The sequence below is a fragment of the Crocodylus porosus genome, unplaced genomic scaffold (genome assembly GCF_001723895.1).
Source record: "Crocodylus porosus isolate Cpor-Errol unplaced genomic scaffold, CroPor_comp1, whole genome shotgun sequence".
In the NCBI taxonomy this organism is placed as follows: domain Eukaryota; kingdom Metazoa; phylum Chordata; order Crocodylia; family Crocodylidae; genus Crocodylus; species Crocodylus porosus.
Genome location: NW_017728946.1, coordinates 1,590,212 through 1,608,660, shown reverse-complemented (window position 1 = coordinate 1,608,660; position 18,449 = coordinate 1,590,212). Strand labels below are relative to the sequence as shown.

The 18,449-nt window shown below is 48.5% G+C and overlaps 1 protein-coding gene across 1 annotated transcript in view; it reads right to left on the bottom strand.

The window, feature by feature from the left end:
* Positions 1 to 18,449, bottom strand: part of ARHGAP39 (Rho GTPase activating protein 39) — a 65,002-nt gene that overhangs the window by 22,602 nt on the left and 23,951 nt on the right. The window contains exons 4-6 of the mRNA XM_019550759.1: positions 15,147 to 15,236; positions 6,467 to 6,540; positions 2,150 to 2,349 (exon numbers count right to left, since the gene is read on the bottom strand). Of these exons, the coding sequence (XP_019406304.1) occupies positions 2,150 to 2,349; positions 6,467 to 6,540; positions 15,147 to 15,236 (364 nt within the window). The remainder of the gene's footprint in view (positions 1 to 2,149; positions 2,350 to 6,466; positions 6,541 to 15,146; positions 15,237 to 18,449) is intronic.

Genomic DNA, 18,449 nt, shown 5'->3' with positions numbered 1-18,449 from the left:
ACTTCACAGTCAGGGTGGCTAGGATCTGGAACCAACTTCCAAGAGAAGTGGTGGTGGCTCCTACCCTGGGGGTTTTTAAGAGGAGGTTGGATGAACATCTTGCTGGAGTCGTTTGACCCCAGTATTATTTCCTGCCATGGCAGGGGTCGGACTAGATGATCTACTCAGGTCCCTTCCAAACCTAGAAACTATGAAACTATAAGTGGGCGTGCAGAGCGAAGCAACAGCTGGGTGGGAGTGCAGGGCCTGAGCCAGCGCACCGGGGCCAGGCTGGCTCCCCTCTCTCCCTCCTGATGCAGCACAGCCCAGCTCCATAGACCCCTGCCAGCCTGGGCCCCACACTCCTGCTGCCTCGTTCTGGGCCCCACCGGTGCTGGCCCTGGTGCCTCTGCCCAGCTATTGCCGCGCTGAATGTGCCCGTTCACTGCCCCTTCCCATGCCTGCTGCAACCATTTCCCCGCTCCAGTCCCTGCCCACCAGCTGGTCGGCAGCTCCAGCACCATGCGGTTCCCAGTTTGTGCTGGAACTGTAGGAGCCAGCCTGGCTGGCTCTGAGGACTGGTGTGATTGCCCACAGTCCTCCCCTGCCTCCCTGGGAGGAGTCCCAGGCTAGAAGCCTCCAGAAGCCCCAGCTAGGCAGATGCTTCTGGCTGGGGCTGGGGCTGAGGGGGGCTGGGCCAGACTTGCTGTGTTTGCCTAGTTCTGCTGGAGGCTCCCCCTGGGTCCTCTCATCTTTGACAGGCAGCCAGGGGCAGATAAATATTAATTTCCTAATCTTTTTAGGGGCCCTGTGGCTGAATAGAATGGCTTGGGAGGCTGAATCTGGCTGAATCCAGCCCACAGGCCATATTTTGCCCTCCCCTGCCCTGTGGTGACATACATTATGACTGTGGCCTGGTTTAGTACTTCTTTTAGTACTCCTTTTGGAAGTACTAAAGCAGGGTGCAGTGACCACCCATATTACGTTGTGTGTGTGACACCCAGTTAGATTTTGTCGCTACTTTGTTGCAGCGGCATGCTAAAATGGGAGATCATGCTGCTATTGTGAAGTAGCTGCCGGTTATGTGTAGACTCACATGATTGCTATATTACTGTAGTGCATCATATGGTGGTGTAGGGTGACATACAGGCACACCCAATGAGGTGTATTCTAGAACCACTTAAGGAGAAGTGATTTTATGGCCGCTTCCACAAGTTACATTTTCTTGCGTAATCTGGCCCCTGAAAGCAATCTACAATTGTGACATAACACATACTCATTTAAAATGGCTAATCACACAAAAAATTAATCCTCCATAAATCAGCTATTAGATGAAGACACTATAGTGCACAGTGTGTTCAAGTTCCCCTGAAGGTTAATTTTTTCCATCTTTGTGGGGCTCAGCTGGTGCTCCTGCCAGCTCCATTAGCCCAGCTCCATTCCCAGGGCTTTGAGGAGGGGAATGAGGGAGAGTAGGAGAGGGCAGTACAAAGCTGCTGGCTAGACTCCCTTCCGTCACCTCACTCCCAGACCACTTGATAGTGGCAGCATGCAGTTGTGGGCTGGGCTTTGCTGTGGTCAGAGCTGAGGGAAAAAGGGGAGGGTGTTAGAACAGAGTCTTGGCACCTGTGGGCCCAGGCTGGTTTCCCATAATACTCCAGCCAGGATAGCTAGGGGTGCCAACAAGGTAAGGGGGCTCCATTCCACCCCCCTACCAGCTCCGGCCGCAGCAAAACTGAGCTGGCAGCTATGTGCTGCCACTGTCTAGTGGCTCAAGCTGGGGGTAGAGAAAAGGAGTCCACCTCTCCCCCACACCCTGCCTGAGCCTCTTGACAGGGACAGCATCTAGCTACCAGCTCAGCTTTTTCACTGCTGTAGTTGCGGGGAGGTGGTGCTGGGGAGAGGGGTAGTTCAGCAGCCTCGAGGGCTGGTCCAGGCAGACTCAAGCCCCTCTGACCCAGCAGGTGAATGTCTGTTGGGTCAGAGGGAGGAAGCAGGGGAGTTCTCTAACTCATAGCACTTTGGGTAAAGTGCCATTCGAGCATGACACTATGCACCTTATGTTGATTCAGAGTACTATGTGGAGTGGTTAACTCTGGATACTGTCAGGTTATTGGGTCAGTCTTTAACATGGACAGAGCCAGAGTTGTACTGAGTCCATAAAACTCACCTGAATATTCCTTCAGTCTGTTCTCCACCCAGTGCCAGGACTTGCTGAGATAGCTGTGTTTGTACCCAGGGCAGCTTGTTACCTGGATATATCTCCTTCTGCCGTAACATGTTTTCTTCCAGACTGCTGCCAAAGAGTGAAGGTGTCACAATAGTATTTCTGGCATGTGTTATCTCCTCTATTGTTGGTTTTTGGAGGCCCTGAAGACAGAAAAAACATCAGTGAAATTGCATTTTGATATTGGACCCATGGGAGATTAGTTATACATTGATATATGGAGCATTAGCAGCCCTCAGGGAAGCATAGGTTATCCTCTGAATTGAAAGCCTTGCTGCAACAGAATCCTATTATGGAAATTTCATATGCAAAGATCAGATGTGGGAGTATGACAGGAGGCCATAGAGCAAGAATGTTGCTTTCTGCAAGTGGAAGAGTTCCAGAGACTGTCATTTATTTTCACTCTCTGGTTCTGTTACCACATTTTGACCTTTACATTTGTTACTGGGTTCAGTGTCTATGCTAGGGACTCTCCTGGTCTGACTCATTTGCCACAGCTTTGATGGGAAGTTTGAAGTAAATAAGACTTGAGTTACTCTTTAAAAACATTAAATCATTTTACTGGGTGCAAAACAACCAGAAGTGATAGTCTTGCCAGTCCAGAAAATATGAAGTGAAAAAATTGTACCTGCCACAATGCCTCACTGCTTTTCCCTCGACTCTTACAGGTCCCTGAATATCTCCACCCCACGGGGATGTCTTCTCCCATTTTTCTCCAGGGGCTTCTTGTCTACAGGAACTTCTTATCCCTGTCTTCCAGGTCTGGCTCCTCGTTACCACCCTGGAGCTACCACTCCTGCTGCAGCATCTTCAGGTCTCTCTGGGAGCCCATTTCCACTCCTCCTGCTGGCTGTGCAGCTTCTGTTGAATCATCAGGGTTTATGGCTTGTCCCCCAGGTAGCGTTGTCCCTGCTAAACCAGCTGGGACACTGCCCTGGATCTCCATGCCAGCCACATTGCACCTGATGAAGCCTGCTGGAATCTGCTCCGTCCCCGTATTGGCGGCACAGCTCTTGCTGAGTCAGCTGAGACACTGACTCAAATCTCCACACCTGCCCTGCAGCTTCCACTGTGTGTTGGGACCTGGAATTTCCTCCCTCCCTGCTGGCTGCTGCTCCCGCAGAGTCCGCTGCTGCTACTGCCTTGCCTGATTGCTGGCCAATCTCCTGCTCCAGTAAGTACCTTCAATGCCTTGTTTACCTTCCTGACGATGGTCTCCGACCTTGGGATCTTTCGGCTCCTTTTTCTTCACAGTCTCCTTGGGTCTCCGGCATCTGGAAGCTCCATCATCCCCAATCCCTCGCTGAGGGCTTTGTCATTCTTCTCTCTCCCTTTTATCTTGTACTCTCTTCGGGTATTCAGGACAGCTGTGGGCGGTCACAGCTGTGTGGTTTCAATTTCAGCCCTTGATCTGCAGATGACCCTTCCTGGGATAAGCAGTTCTCTAATCTGACCTGTTGAAGAGCTCTTTAATCTGACCCTCCTGAGATGGACAGTCCTCACAGTAACAGGCTTGTGATCCCTGCTGCACCATTTAGTAAATATTCCAATTTTCCCTGGGCCTCTGATGTGGCTCTGTTGTCCTGGTGCAGGAGTGGCAGGTATGAGCCCAGCTCTGGGTACACTTCATCAATAAGCTGCTGCTGGGCCAGCAGAGCACATGCATATGTTATACTGGCTATTTTCCCCCCAAATATTTTTGACAACAAATAATAAGAAAATGAACCTTTTAAATCAGGGGCAGGCAATTATTTTGGGTGGAGAGTCACTTACAGATTTTTGGCATACCATCAAGGGTAGCATGGGAAGTCCTGCCCCTTGATAGGTGCTCCACCCCCCTGGTTGCCATCTTGGAATGCTGGAAGTTCCACCCCTAACCCCTGACCTTTGCTACCAAAAGTCCCTCCCCTGGCCCCCAGGAAGCACTCCTTTCACCAAGGGGATTTGCCATCTTAGAACCAGAAAAATAACAAATTATATTCTAAAAATCAAACATGTACTACAACATTCATTAATTTCATTTCAAAACATATGTCTGTCCTGATTTACATGAGTATTTGTAGTGTATATAAAGGTGACAGTATCATAGCTTAAAATGAAGTCTAACTCTTCTAGATTGTGGGTGGGTGGATGGGTATAGGTTTGTGGGTGTGTAGGGTGTGGGAGAGTGTGTGGGGGTGTGTGTGGGATTTGTGAGGGGGTGGATAGGCATGGGGGGTGTGGGTATGAGTGGGTTTTGTGGGGTGCTGTGCATGGGGGGAGGGTGGCTGGGAAGGACTGTAGTTTGGGGTTTGCCCACAGCTTGTGCCCCCTGCGGCAGGCAGAGCCCCTGCCAGCACTCCTCCAGGCCCGGGTGCCATGCTTCTGCAGCTCCTGGCCTTGGGACACTGTCATGGCCCCATGCTCCCACTCACTGCCATTTCCCCTTGTCTGCCACTGCTGCCCTTCTGCTATTTCCTCATCCCCCTGCCCTATTGCTCACTGCTCTGGCATCATGTCCCAGCTGCTCCTGCAGTCCCAGCGCTGCAGCTGGGAACTGCATGGTGTTGGAGATGCCAGCCAGCCGGCAGGCAGGGGAATTGGGGAAACGGCTGCAGCAGGTGGGGGGAAGGGGCAGGGAGCAGGCACACAGAGTGCAGGAACAGCCAGGCAGGAGTGCAGGGCCTGAGCCAGTGCATCAGGGTCAGCACCAGTGGGGCCCAGAGCAGGGTGGCAGGAGCACAGGACCCATACTGGCAGGGGTCTATGGAGCCAGGTTGGTTCCCCTTTCTCCCTCCTGGTGCAGCACAGCCCAGTTCCATAGACCTATGCCAGCCTGGGCCCCATGCTCCTGCTGCCTTGCTCTCGGCCCCGCCGGTGCTGGCCTTGGTGCACCACTATGCCCCTCCCTGGCTATTGCTGTGCTGCATGCACCTGTTCACTGTCCCTTCCCTTGCCTGCCACAGCCATTTCCCCACTTCAGTCCCCATCCGCTGGCTGGTCAGCAGCTCCTTCATCATGCAGTTCCCAGCTGCAGTGCTGGGACTGCAGAAGCCAGCCCAGCCGGCCCTGAGGACTGGTGTGATCACCCATAGTCCTCCCCTGCCTCCCTGCCCCCGCTTCTTATCTGAACTTCCCTCTGGGACAGGGAGGCAGGAATAGTCCTAGGCCAGAAGCCACCAGAAGCCTCAGCTAGGCAGAGGCTTCTGGCTGGGCCTGGGGGTGGGGAAGCTGGGCTGGGCTGGACTTGCTGTGTCTACCTACTTCTGCTGGAGGCTCCCTCTGGGTCCTGCTGCCCCTGGCTCCTGTCATCTTTGACATGCAGCCAGGGGAAGATATTAATTTTCTAATATTTGTAGGGGCCCCTTGGGCCAGACAGAATGGACTGGCAGGCTGAATCTGACCTGTGGCCCATATTTTGCCTGCCCTTGCCCTAGAAGCTGACTTTTAATCTCATGTGGCAAGTGAGAAATGAAAGTAGCTGATGTCAATGATACAATTATCAACAGCATGTGGTGGTCTATACTAAAGCAGAGCCAATAATATAGAACACAAAAAAGAAGCTTCCAGTAAGGGCAGGAGAACAGTCTGGAAAGGCCCCTTGCTGATTCCTAGAATGTCACAGGCAGAGCCTGGGCTAGACTTGTATGAAAAACCTAACAGAAAATCACGTAAGTTTCCTGTCCTGCCAATAGATGGGGAGTTGTCAAGGCCTGGCTTTTGTTTGCCTGCAATATTTTAGCTACTGCCCTTTATTCTCCATGGAGTACTTAAGTACAGAAGTCCCACAGGGATTTAGAGAAATGAGGCAAGAACCCAGTCCTCCGATATCCAATTCTTTGGGATGTGGTGCTGCTAGAGGTCAATCTGGCATTCTGTTCTAGCCAGTGAAACAAAGCATGAGGTTGCATGATAGTGCGGATATTGGGACTGTTCTGGCTATAACATCAAAAAAGCTGGAACTGTCGCTAGTTTCTCAGCCCTCCCTAATCCAGGAATTTAAAAAATGAGACTAGGGATTTCTTAGGAAATCCAACTCTCCTGCCAGCTCCACATGAGATGTGCGAGCCATCCAGAGCAAAGGCAAAAGTGTCTATTGCTTCAGCTGTGTGACCTTGAGAAAATCTCCTCACCTCTACACAGCTCAACCTTCTTTCCATAAAGGGGGAGAATCTCCAAGGGGCTGTGGGGATGAGTTATTGACTCATCAGAATCTGTCAAATGCTTTTACACAGAAGATGCTAGAGAAAGGCAACATCTGATGTACAGCGAATAGCTCACCTTCTTGCCTCCAGTGACTGCCACCTTCTGCAGTTTCCGATAGCAATATCTGGCATATGTACTAATGGGCAAACCTATGGGGAGAGAAACATATGCAGGTCAGTCCCACAGCTCCTGCATACACTTCCAAGAGGACAAATATTGACAACAAAATTAATTTTCCAAGAACTCTGAAAAGTTTGAGCACTTTTCATTTGCAAAACTTCTCACATGCAAAACTCCATCTACTTTGCTGAGAAAGGCAGTCAGGTCGGTGCTCAACTCCCAAAACTAGTGAGACCTCAAGTTCTGCACAAATGTTCTTGGAACACTAAGAAAAGATGGCCTACAGCTGCTATAATGCATTGAGTAATTTACCTGCCATCCTATAGTGCAGAGGGTAGAATGCTGTATCCTCCTGGCCCCTAAGGCAGGAGTGCCCATCCCAGTGTAAAGGCACTATCAGTACAAGCCTGATCCTTGGAGTTTATAAATGCTTTGTGATCTGGCTCATAGTCATGACTCTGCCTGCCCCTTACATCTTCTTGAGGCTCTAAGTGTCACTGTTACGCATTGTCATGCCTTTGTTCACCTGGTTTAACTCCATTTTGAATGCAAACAAGCTTATCTGAATAATTATGTGCACATTTATAGGAGTGTGCAAATATCTGAAATCATGGCCCCTTCACAGATATTGTCCTGCACAGACTAAGCTGAACCTAACTCTTTGAAACAGTGCACACAACCTTTTGGAAGGTGTTTCTAAATCCATAGCTAGTGCAGTCAGATATGAATGTGTCACAGGCAGAAGATATGGAGACAGCAGAGCACCAACATACAGGCAGGGTGGGACTTTATCTGGAACACTGTGTTCAGTTGTGGACACCCATTTTCTAACTGGAACAGCTACAGAAAAGGATGATCAAAGAAACAGAGAGCCTATCATATAAGAGATTAAAATAGCTTGGCTTTAGCTTAGAAAAATGAAAGCTAAGAAGACATATGACTGCTCTTTATACATACACTGGAGGAAAGGCACCAGGAAGGGAGCTGTTAAGCTAAAAGGCAATCTTGGTACCAGAACAAACAGGAAACAACTGGCTATGAAATTTTGGAGCAGGCTTCCAAAAACACAGGGAGGGGAAAAAACTAGTTCCTTTGAAGCTCAGTTTATAAAAGGACGTAACATGACTGTTAGGAACGAAAGGGGACTGAACTCAAAGATCCTCATAGCCATGCCTGACCAACCTGATTACCTTTTATGATGGGATAGCTGGTTCTGTGGATGTGGGGAGAGCAATGGACCTGATATACCTTGATTTTAGCAAGGCTTTTCATAGATTTCATAGACATTAGGGCTGGAAGGGACCTCGGAAGATCATTGAGTCCAGTCCCAAGGGGCAGGAAGTAAGCTAGGGTCATAGGATCCCAGCAAGATAAGCATCCACATTTCTCTTGAAGGAGTTCAATGTGGGTGCTTGAACAACCTCCGCTGGCAGACTGTTCCAGACCTTGGGGGCTCGGACAATAAAGAAATTCTTCCTTATGTCCAGCCTGAAATGGTCTTGCTGGAGTTTATAACTATTCGAACTTGTCATCACTTGGGGCGCTCTGGTGAACAATCGTTTCCCCAGATCCTGGTGAACACCCTGATAAACTTATAGGTGGCCATCAGATCGCCCCTGAGCCTGCATTTTTCCAGGCTAAAGAGCCCCATAGCTCTCAACCTGTTGTCAAAAGGTCTGTTTTCCTGACCTCTGATCATGTGGATGGCTCTTCTCTGGGCTCTCTCGAGCTTCCCCACATCTTTTTAAAAATGTGGAGCCCAAAACTGGACGCAGTACTCCAGCTGCGGCCTCACCAAGTCGAGTACAATGGGAGAATGACGTCCCAGGATCTACCTGAGAAACATCTATGGATGCAAGCCAGAGTTTTGCTCACTTTACTATCCTCACCATCACACTGAAGGCTCATGTTCATCTTGTGACCAATCATGACCCCCAAGTCCTTTTCATTCATAGTGCTAGCCAGCGTAGCACTGCCGAGCCTGTAAGGGTGCTGCAGGTTTGTCCTCTCAAGGTGGGGAACCTTGCATTTTTTGGTGTTCAACACCATTACGTTCTCATCCGCCCATTTTCTGAGCCTGTCAAAGTCAACCTGGATTGCCCTCCTGTCCTCAGGGGAGGATGCTTTACCCCACAGTTTGGTATCATTGGCAAACTTGGCCAGTCCGCTTCTGACTCCAATGTCCACATCATTAATGAAGATGTTAAACAATACAGGTCCAAGGACAGAGCCGCTGGTCACAGGGCACCATGACAATTGACTTCCGTCAACCACCACGCTCTCGGTCCGACCATGGAGCCAATTCCCCAGCCAGTGGATTGTGGTTGACCCAAGGCCACAGTTTGCCAGTTTTGCCAAGAGGTGATCATGGGATACCAGATTGAAGGCTTTTTTGAAGTCAAGATATATGACATCAATCTCCTTGCCTGTGTCCAGCTGATAGGTCACCTGGTCGTAGAAGGAAATGAGATAGGTTAAGCAAGACCTACGTGCAACAAATCCATGCTGGGTATCCCTCAGGATATTGCCGTCAGCTTGTGTGTTAATGATGGCCTCTTTGATAATCTTTTCCAAGACCTTGTCCAGGATAGAGGTCAGGTAGATGGGCCTGTAGTTTGCCAGATCCACTTTTGTCCCTTTCTTGAAGACAGGCACAACATTGGCCTTCTTCCAGTCTTTGGGCACTTCACCAGAGCACCAGGAGTTCTCAAAGATCCGTGCCAGAGGCGGGGCTATGATGCTAGCCAGCTCCTTGAGTACCCTGGGGTGTAAATTGTCAGGGCTGGCTGACTTGAAGGTGTCCAGCCTCTCAAGGTGATCCTTTACGAGTTCAGCATTGATGGAGGGCATGGAATCTCCCTCAACTGGGCCGCCCTGTCCCGTATTGGGCCTGGGCGTCCTGTGGGACTGATGAAAGACTGACACAATGTACCCACTGAATAAGTTGGCTTTTTCCTGGGTGTCGGTGGTCAGTTGTCCCATCTGGTTCAGCAGGGGTCCAATGTTGCCCTTGCTTTTTCTCCGGCTCCCCACATATCTGAAAAAGGACTTTTTATTGTCCTTGATACTTGTAGCAAATTGGCATTCCGTCGCAGCCTTGGCTTTCCTGGTTCACTCCCTGCAGGACCAGACCAGTGCAGAATATTCCTCTTTGAAGGTGGATCCCATCCTCCATCCTTTGTCGTCCTTTTTCTTTAGCCACAGGAGGTCTGTTAGTTCCCTGGAGAGCCAAAGGGGCTGCTGTGCCTTTTTGCTGCCTTTCCTCCAAGACGAAATAACCTGAGCTTGTGCATCGAGGATTGCTCTCTTGAGGAGCAACCACTCTTCCTGAACTCCCCTCCTCTTAGGGATGTGATCCCCTAGGGCTTCACTGACAAGCCTCCTGAGCTTGTCAAAGTCAGCATTCCTGAAATCAAGGACTTCTGTATTGCTGTCTGACTTGCCAGCTTTATGGTCGATGGTGAAGGTGATCAGTTTGTGGTCACTGTCATCCAGTTTCCCATCAATTGTTAGGTCGCTGATTAGGTTGTCCCCAGTTGCCAGTACCAGGTCAAGCAGCGCTTTACCTCTTGTTGTCCAATAGACTTCTTGAGTCAGATAGAGGTCATCCACGCAAGAGAGAAAGCTTTGCGACCGCTCGGATTTTGCTGAGTGATCCTCCCACAAGATGTCCAGGTAATTGAAGTCACCCATGACAACCATGGTCCTGGAGCATGAGGCCTCAGCCAATTCCTGGGCAAACTCCTGGTCAAGCTCAGGACTTTGGGTGGGAGGTCTGTAGTAGACTCCCACCGTTGTGTCCCCTGTGTCGTGTTCCCCACAGATTTTAACCCAGAGGGTCTCCAGTCATCCACCCTGATTGCCAACATCAGCTTGCAGGGACGCGTAGCTTTTCTTAACGTAGAGAGCTACATCCCTGCCCCTTTTATCTACACAATCCCTCCTGTACAGGGTATAGCCATCTATACCTGTGGTCCAGTCATGGGTGGAGTCCCACCAGGTCTCCGTTATCCCTATGTCATCATAATTATTTGTGTTAAGCAGGAGGACAAGTTCCTTCTGCTTATTCCCCAAGCTCCTGGCATTCATGTACAGGCAGGTAAGTGTCCCCTTGGTGGCCCTTGCCTTGCCCACGGATTGATTCAGGGCTGGGGCAGGGGTGGGCTCCCTTAAGTGCCTAGACCCGCCTACTTTGCAAAGGTTGCTTAGCGGGCCAGCAGTGGCAGTCGTTCCCCCATCCCCCGGCAGGCTTAGTTTAAAGCCTTGTGGAGCAGGTCAGCCAGTCTGGCTGAGAAGAGCCTCTTCCCCAGCGGAGAGAGGTGGAGGCCATCCCTTCCCAGCAGCTCGCTGCCTCTCTCACCAAATAGAAGACTGTGGTCATGGAAGCCAAAGCCTTCCTGATGACACTAGTGCCACAGTCTTTGGTTCACTACCTCTATCCTCCTCTCCCTACTCAGCCTGTAGCCCAAGACTGGGAGGATCGAAGAAAACACCATCTGCACCCCAAGATCATTTAGCCCCGCTCCCAAATCCCTGTAGCACCTCATGACTTGGCTGGGAGTGCTCCGAGCCATGTCATTGGTGCCCACATGGATAAGGAGCATGGGATAGTGGTCAGTGGGTTGGAGGAGTTTAGGGATCTTCTCCACAATGTCTCAGTTGCGGGCTCCTGGGAAGCAGCAGACTTCCTGGGCTAAGGGATCAGGGTGGCAGATTACCCCCTCAGTCCCCCTCAGGATGCTCTCCCACAATAAACACTTTGCATTTTGTCTTGGGGAGAGTGGGGCGGTAGCTACAGTAGAGCTCATGTTGCCTGTGCAAGCTGGCAACTTGGCAGGCTATGCTGGGGCTGCAAGAGGTTTTTACCTGTTGCTGAGCTCCAGCGGAGCAGGAGCCTTCGTGTGGCAGCAGGGCAAGACCCTCCCTAGTTCCTAATCAGCCGCCTCCCTGCAGCTGAGCTGGGCTAGCCTTCTCCCACCACAGGTCCCTCCCACCACAGCCCCGCTTACCTCTGGCTGCTGCTGGGGGTCGGTGGAGGGATCCACGGCAGTCGGGGGTCACTGGCAGGACTTTGGGATGCAGCCACGCGATGGGCTTTCACCCGTGCATCTTGTGCCGCTTCCTAAGCCTCTCTATTTTGAAACAGTCTCCCACAATATTCTTGGAAGCAAGCTAAGGAAGTATGGGTTGGATGAATGGACTGCAAGGTGGATAGAAAACAGGCTGGGTCACTGGGCTCAGAGGGTAATAGTCAATGGCTCAATGTCTAGTTGGCAGCCAGTGTCAAGTGGAGTGCACCAGGAGTCAGTCCTGGGGCTGGTTTTGTTCAATATCTTCATCAATTACCTGGAAGATGGGATGGAGTGCACCCTCAGAAAGTTCACAGATAACGCGAAGCTGTGAGGGAACAGTGGATATACTGGAGGGTAGGGCTAGGATTCAGAGAGACTTTGACAAATTGGAGGACTGAACCAAAAAAAAAATCTCATGAGGTTCAATAAGGATATGTGCAAAGTCCTGCACTTAGGATGGAACAGTCCCATGTACCATTACAGGCTGGGGCTGACTGGTTGGGCAGGCACTCTACAGAAAAGAACCTGGGGGTTATAGTGGACAATAAGTGGAATATGAGCCAACAGGGTGCCCTTGTAGTGAAAAAGGCTAATGCCATATTGGGCTACATTAGTAGGAACGTTGCCAGCAGATCAAGGGAAGTGGTTCTTCCCTTCTATTCAGCACTAGCGAGGCCTCATTTAAAGTACTGTCCAGTTTTGGGTCCCCTATTACAGAAAGGATGTGGACAAATTGGAGACAGTGCAGTGAAGGGCAATGAAAATGGTTAGGGAGCTTGGACACATGACTTCTGAGGAGAGACTGAGGGAACTGGACTTATTTAGTCTTGAGAAGAAAAGACTGAGGGAGGGATTAACAGCAACCTTCAACTTCCTGAAGGGTGGTTCCAAAGAGGATCAGGCTAGACTGTTTTCTGTGATGGCAGATAACAGAACAAGTAACAACAGTCTCAAGTTTCAGTAATGGAAGTTTAGGTTAGATATCAGGAAGAATTTTTTCACTGGGATAGTAGAGCACTGGAACAGGTTACCACAGAAAAGGTGGAATCTCCATCCTTGGAGTTTTTTAAGACCTGACTAGACAAAGCCTTACACCTCAGACTTGTATGGACTCTTACTGTCCAAAAGAACTTAGATATTTAAGATTTTTAACAAAAATCTGAGGGCCTCACAGAGAATGGTTGCTTTATCTGTGCTAGGCTTAGCTTGCTTGGAGAGTAAGGTAACAGGAAAGTCTGTCTGCATACAGCTACTTCAGCACACCAAAGAAAAAGATTTATACCTGATCAACACTGATTTTTTGGAAACAAATGTTCCAAAACCACTGGCTTTTTGTTCCATTTTTTGTGTCAGACCCTCATTTAAAATTATGATTAGATCTGTCCCATCTGGTTCTATGTCCAAAACTTGCTGCAGAGTTCAAATACTGAGTTTTAATCAGGGGTGTTGGTTGTAGCCAAGTTGGTCCAAGGACATAGGCAGACAATGTTCTTTGAATACATCTGATATCTTTTATTACACCAACTAAAATAGTTGGAAACATTCTTCTTTGCAAGCTTTTGGGTACAAACCCCCTTCTTCAGGCAGTCCATTTGGTTTTCCACAGCAACCTTTCAACTCATCAAATAATTAAGGTAACCTGGTTGTGGTCTCGGATTTTTTGCTTCTCCAAAGCACCTGAAACCCTTTGGGTCATGAACTAAATAGAAGGCAACCAAGGCCAAAGCATAGTAGAGAGTGAGACAGCCTTACAGATGCAGAAAAAAGCCCCACAGAGGCACCCTCTCCCATATCGTGCTTTCTTAGTAAGCAAACCAAATTGTTTAGCATAAATTTGAAAGAATTAGATAGACTGGGAAAATACATTGTGAAATTAAATTAAAACTACTTAATGCACTGCTAGCTGAGAATGTAAATGGTAATATTAATTAAGCTATATTGCACATACGTAACATTTTAGTTTCCTGTTTATATTGTCATCGTTTGACTGTGGAATTGATTGCCACAGAATTTATCAAGATTCACAGAGGCCTGGACATTTATGGAGAATAACAATATTCAGAGTACCACCCAGAACATTAATTACATTAATAACTTAATTAACCTCTCACTCTGAAATACCTGAACTCTGCAAAGGCCTAAACTTCTGCCCAGGCAAACAACCTGACAAGATACTACCATATTTTCACAATGGGGGAAACATACAATCACCAGTAGAAGAACATTTTTCACAGAACAATCTTTCTCTTTCTGACCTTATAATCCATGTACTCAAGGAATATTTATAAAACACCTTCAAAAGACAGGCTGGAGAACAAAAATTCATAACTCTACTGGACACCAAAACCCAGAGATTAAACACAGACAATGACTTTTTGACTCATTATAGTCTACCTGCTAATTGCTCTGCCCTCCAGGACCCTCTTTCCTATTGAATAGACCTGCTTTTCTAGTTGCAGGTTATCCTTACTGCATTGCTCTCGTCTTTCAGTTTATCCTGATAATGTCTCTTTGTTTTGTTTGCTGACCTTCTCCATTCCTTTATCATGCTGGGGTTTTATTTACCTATGGGATTTTTCACAGGCTACCATTCATTATTTAGCTCCGGTTACATCTGCTTCTTTTTCAGATCTGTTCAAAAGCTTGTCTAAAATCTCTCCCAACTATGCAGTTGTGGTCCAATAAAAGAGATAACTCCTTCCTCCTGCCAAATATTCTTGCCTTTATGACTCATTACAATATATCTGCTATCCATGCTAATGTCTATGCTTTCCACAGGTAATAATTATTTTCCCACTTCTCTTTTCTTCTACATAATTAGATTACTTACGTTGTTTAGACAATTAGAATGTTTTGAAGCCACTTCTGATGCCACTCCTTTATTCCTAGTTTACATCCTTCCTCCATTCCTTTAAGGGACTGAAGCATACCGTTCCCCCAACCACAGTGCACAGCACAGAGGAAAACTGGGGAGGTCCTGAGGTACTGCAGGTATGACTGACCCACAGACCACAGATCAGGTAACCAAGCTAGAAGTTGGGTTATGAGATTTGTTATCAAAATTATGAGTTATTTATGCCTTTTAGTTCTCACCCTAGGTTGTATTATAGAAAAGCTAGAAATGTGTGGTGGAGCTGGGCTGCATTCCCAGGTTCAGCACTTGAGGTCCTGGATCACTTCCAGTTCCTCAGGTGCTTCCCACTGAAAGGTGAGAGGTATCACATATTTTGCTTGCTGAACACAACATCTAGTGTATGGACCCTCCCCACTGTCACACACATACAGCCAACTTCATGTAGCAACATGTAACAACATATCGGCTATACATGTGCATATTTACCCCATATTTGCCCAGGACACAAGTATACCACTATATCCAGGTATATTTCTTTGGCATGTTAAGGCTAAAATATTCAAACCTGGGTGCCTACAATTAGGTCTTGAACCCACATTTAAGGTAATTAAATAAGTGGCGTGATTTTCAGAGGCATTAAATAACCCAGACTACTTGAAGTCCACAAATCCTTCCCTCTTAGCTCCTCTCCCACTCTGCTTCTTGTTACCTTCATCTTCTGTGTTTTGCTTCCTCTTTTTCCTGGATTTTGAGTTCTTCTTGTTTTTGAGATCCAAGAGTTTCTTGATGCGCTGCACAACTGAAAATCCAAAGTATCATTAACTGAGTGACAAAGGAGACTGCTACCTGTCCTCCACACTTTCCATAGCAGGAAGAGGCATTGAAATCAGACAGCTTATTAACACAGAAAAATAAGATGACCCCCAACTCCTGAAACTGTCTAAAGACATTGGCTAAACAGCTTGTTTCAATGTTACTGAAGGAGTGTGGTGGGAAGGAGGATGCTTTGAGCTAGGACACATCACCAGAGACAGGAAGAATGATAATCAATATCCCAGCTAATTCCACATGGGCCCTGGGCTGGAAGGCTTAAAATGTCATTGGAATTCTTTGAACAAGAATAATGGAAAGGGGGCTCCTGAATGTCAAACTACCTTCTAAAAGCTCATCTTGCTTACTGGTTCACTACATGCTTCTGTTGCCAAAGTGACAAAAATGGTGAGAAGCAAAACTACTGAGGAGAGGCCGAAAGAGCTGAGGATATTTAGTCAAGAGAAGAGAAGACAGTGAGGATTTGATAATAGTCTTCAAATACGTGAAGGCCAATTATAAAAAGGATGAAGATAGCCTTTTCTTTGTGGCTGTAAGGGACAGCACCATGAGCAATGGCCTCAAACTACACCAGAGGAAATGGAGGTTGGAGATCAAGGTTTGGATCTCATCAAGAGTGGTCAAAAAATGGCAGACAAATTTCAGTGTCAACAAGCGTAAGGTAATGTATATGGGGAAATATAACCTCAATTATGCGTACACAATGCTGGATTCTAAACTAGCTGTTACAAATCAGAAGAGACTTTGGAGACCTTGACTAGTTCTCTAAAAGCATTAGCTCAGTGTGTAATGGTGGTCAAAAAGTTAATAAAATGTTAGGCATCATCAAGAAGGAAACTGAAAACAAAATGGAAAATATCATTATGCCACTATACAAATCCATAGTGCATCAACATCTTGAATACTATGTGCAGTTGTGGTCTCTGCATCTTAGAAAGAATGTAGTAGCATTAGAAAAGGTGCAGAGAAGGGCAACCAAGACTATCAGAGGTATGGAGCAGCTGCCATACCAGGAGAAATTAAAAAGGCTACAATTCTTCAGTCTGGAAAGGAGAAGGCTAAGGATAGAAAGGTCTGTAAAATCATGAAAAGTGTGGATTAAGTGAAAGGAAACGGCTATTCACCAAGTCCCAGGATATTAAAACAATGTGGCATGACTGAAATTAGCAGAGGACAGGTTTAATATTAAGAGAATTTTTTTTTATGCAGTGGGTAGTTAACTTGTGGAATTCATTACCAAAGGAGGTTATAGAAGCTGATAATATAATTAGGCTTCAAAAAGAATTAGACAAATTCACCACAGTCAGGTCCACTGGTACTATTAAATAGAACAGGGTGGTGGAGCACCTTTCGGCTGCTCGCCATGTGGCAAGGGCTGCAGTAGGTTGGGGCCGAGCCCAGCAGGGAAGGCAGCCAAGTGAAGCCCCTCAGATCTCATTCTAAGGGGGGAGGTGTGTGGCGGAGCACCTTTGTGGGTGCTTGCCACTTGAGGACTCTCACAGGCTCTGAGGGGAGCCTGCTTTGGAGGAGCAGTTGGGGAAATATTCCCCAGGTACCATTTTAAGGAGGAAGGTGTGTGGCAGGGCACTGTTGGTGCCTGCCACTTTAAGACAGAAGCCAAGCAGCCAGCAGGCACTTGATTGCGGCAGCCATTTTAGATCTCTCACCGCCCTTATAAACAGATCAGTTTCCTGCTGGCAGGGCAGACAGTAATATTGTCTCGCTGCAAGGATCCATAACATCCTGGAGGTAAGGGAGGAGCTGTAGAGGATGGATTGAAGGCTCCTGGTCCTGGGTATGACCTAAAACTGCACCCTGCCGGGAATGGGTGGCCTGGTGGGGCTCTCAGTAACGCGGGAGCCCCTAGGAAATTCCAGGGCAGTTATCACCCTGGTGGAAGGTGGGTAGGGGCGCCTTAACCCTAGCCCTCACCTTCAGATGTGTTTGTGTACCATTGGAGGTAGTTGGGGGGCCCAGCACGACTGAGGCCACCTGAGCCATGTGGTGTGCAAGACCCCAAGAGACCCTGAGGAAGAACTGTTGGGCTAGGCATGGCTACGGCCACCTGAGCACACCGGGGAGTGAAGCCCCATGGCCCCAGGTGAGGGGGTGGTGTGGAGCCCCAAGTGAAGGGGGCAGAGGTGAGTAGCCCTGAGTGAGGGGTGCAGTGCAGAGCCCCGAGTAAGGGGGTAAGAACACCCTAGTGAGGGGTGGCCCTAGAATGGGGCAGATATGAAGAGCCCCAGTGTGCGGGAAGGAAAACCAGAGGGCTGAGTGCCCAGTAGGTTATTGTATATAGACTTGCCCCCGGAAGGGGCTAGAGCAAGCTTAGACCCGGTTGGGTAACTGGCTGGTCACTACCTGGGTGAGGGTCGTGGGAGAGGCCCAAAAGACGGTACATCTGCCACCGAAGGGATGGACTAGCTAAGTCTATGGCCTAAGGGGCCCGCTCCAAGAGGGAGCAAGGCAGGATGAGTCATTGATGTATGAAAGAGACCTTGTGAGAGAGGGTGGAGTGCGAGAGGCCCTAGTGAGAGGCATGCGGTATGAATGTATGTGTGGCTGAGGCCTGATGGCACGGCCTAAGCTTGGTCCGGCTGTAAGCTGGGAGCACTGTAACATCTAGATGCCATCTGCGAGGCATGGGCTGAAGTGTAGCCGAAGTATGGAGCCTCAGATAGCGCCCCCTGGCATCGGGGCAGAAACAGGCAGCCTCCCACTTAATTAACATCAGATTCATTACCAACAGGCATGGCAGGCAAGTCAGGTGGGTGGTGTGCCCATAGGCAAGTGGGGAGCCCCACTTTGCCACAAACAGTCAGGGATGTATCTTCTGAAATCCATGACCCAATGATGGTTGATGCCAGGGAAGCTATGACATGGTGTGGACTAGTCTAGACATGCCTTGTTCATATACTCTCACATTAAAGCATCTCCCATTTGTCCCTGTCAGAGAGGACACTAGGCTAGATGGACCATTGGTCTGATTTCTTGTACTCTTACACTTGACAGGAGTTTGTCATCATACCTTCAAGTCAGTCGGCCCTGACAATCTGCACCCCAGGGTACTCAAGGAGCTGGCGAGCGTCATAGCCCAGCCCCTGGCACAGATCTTTGAAAACTCCTGGCGCTCTGGTGAAGTGCCCGAAGACTGGAAGAAGGCCAATGTGGTGCCGATCTT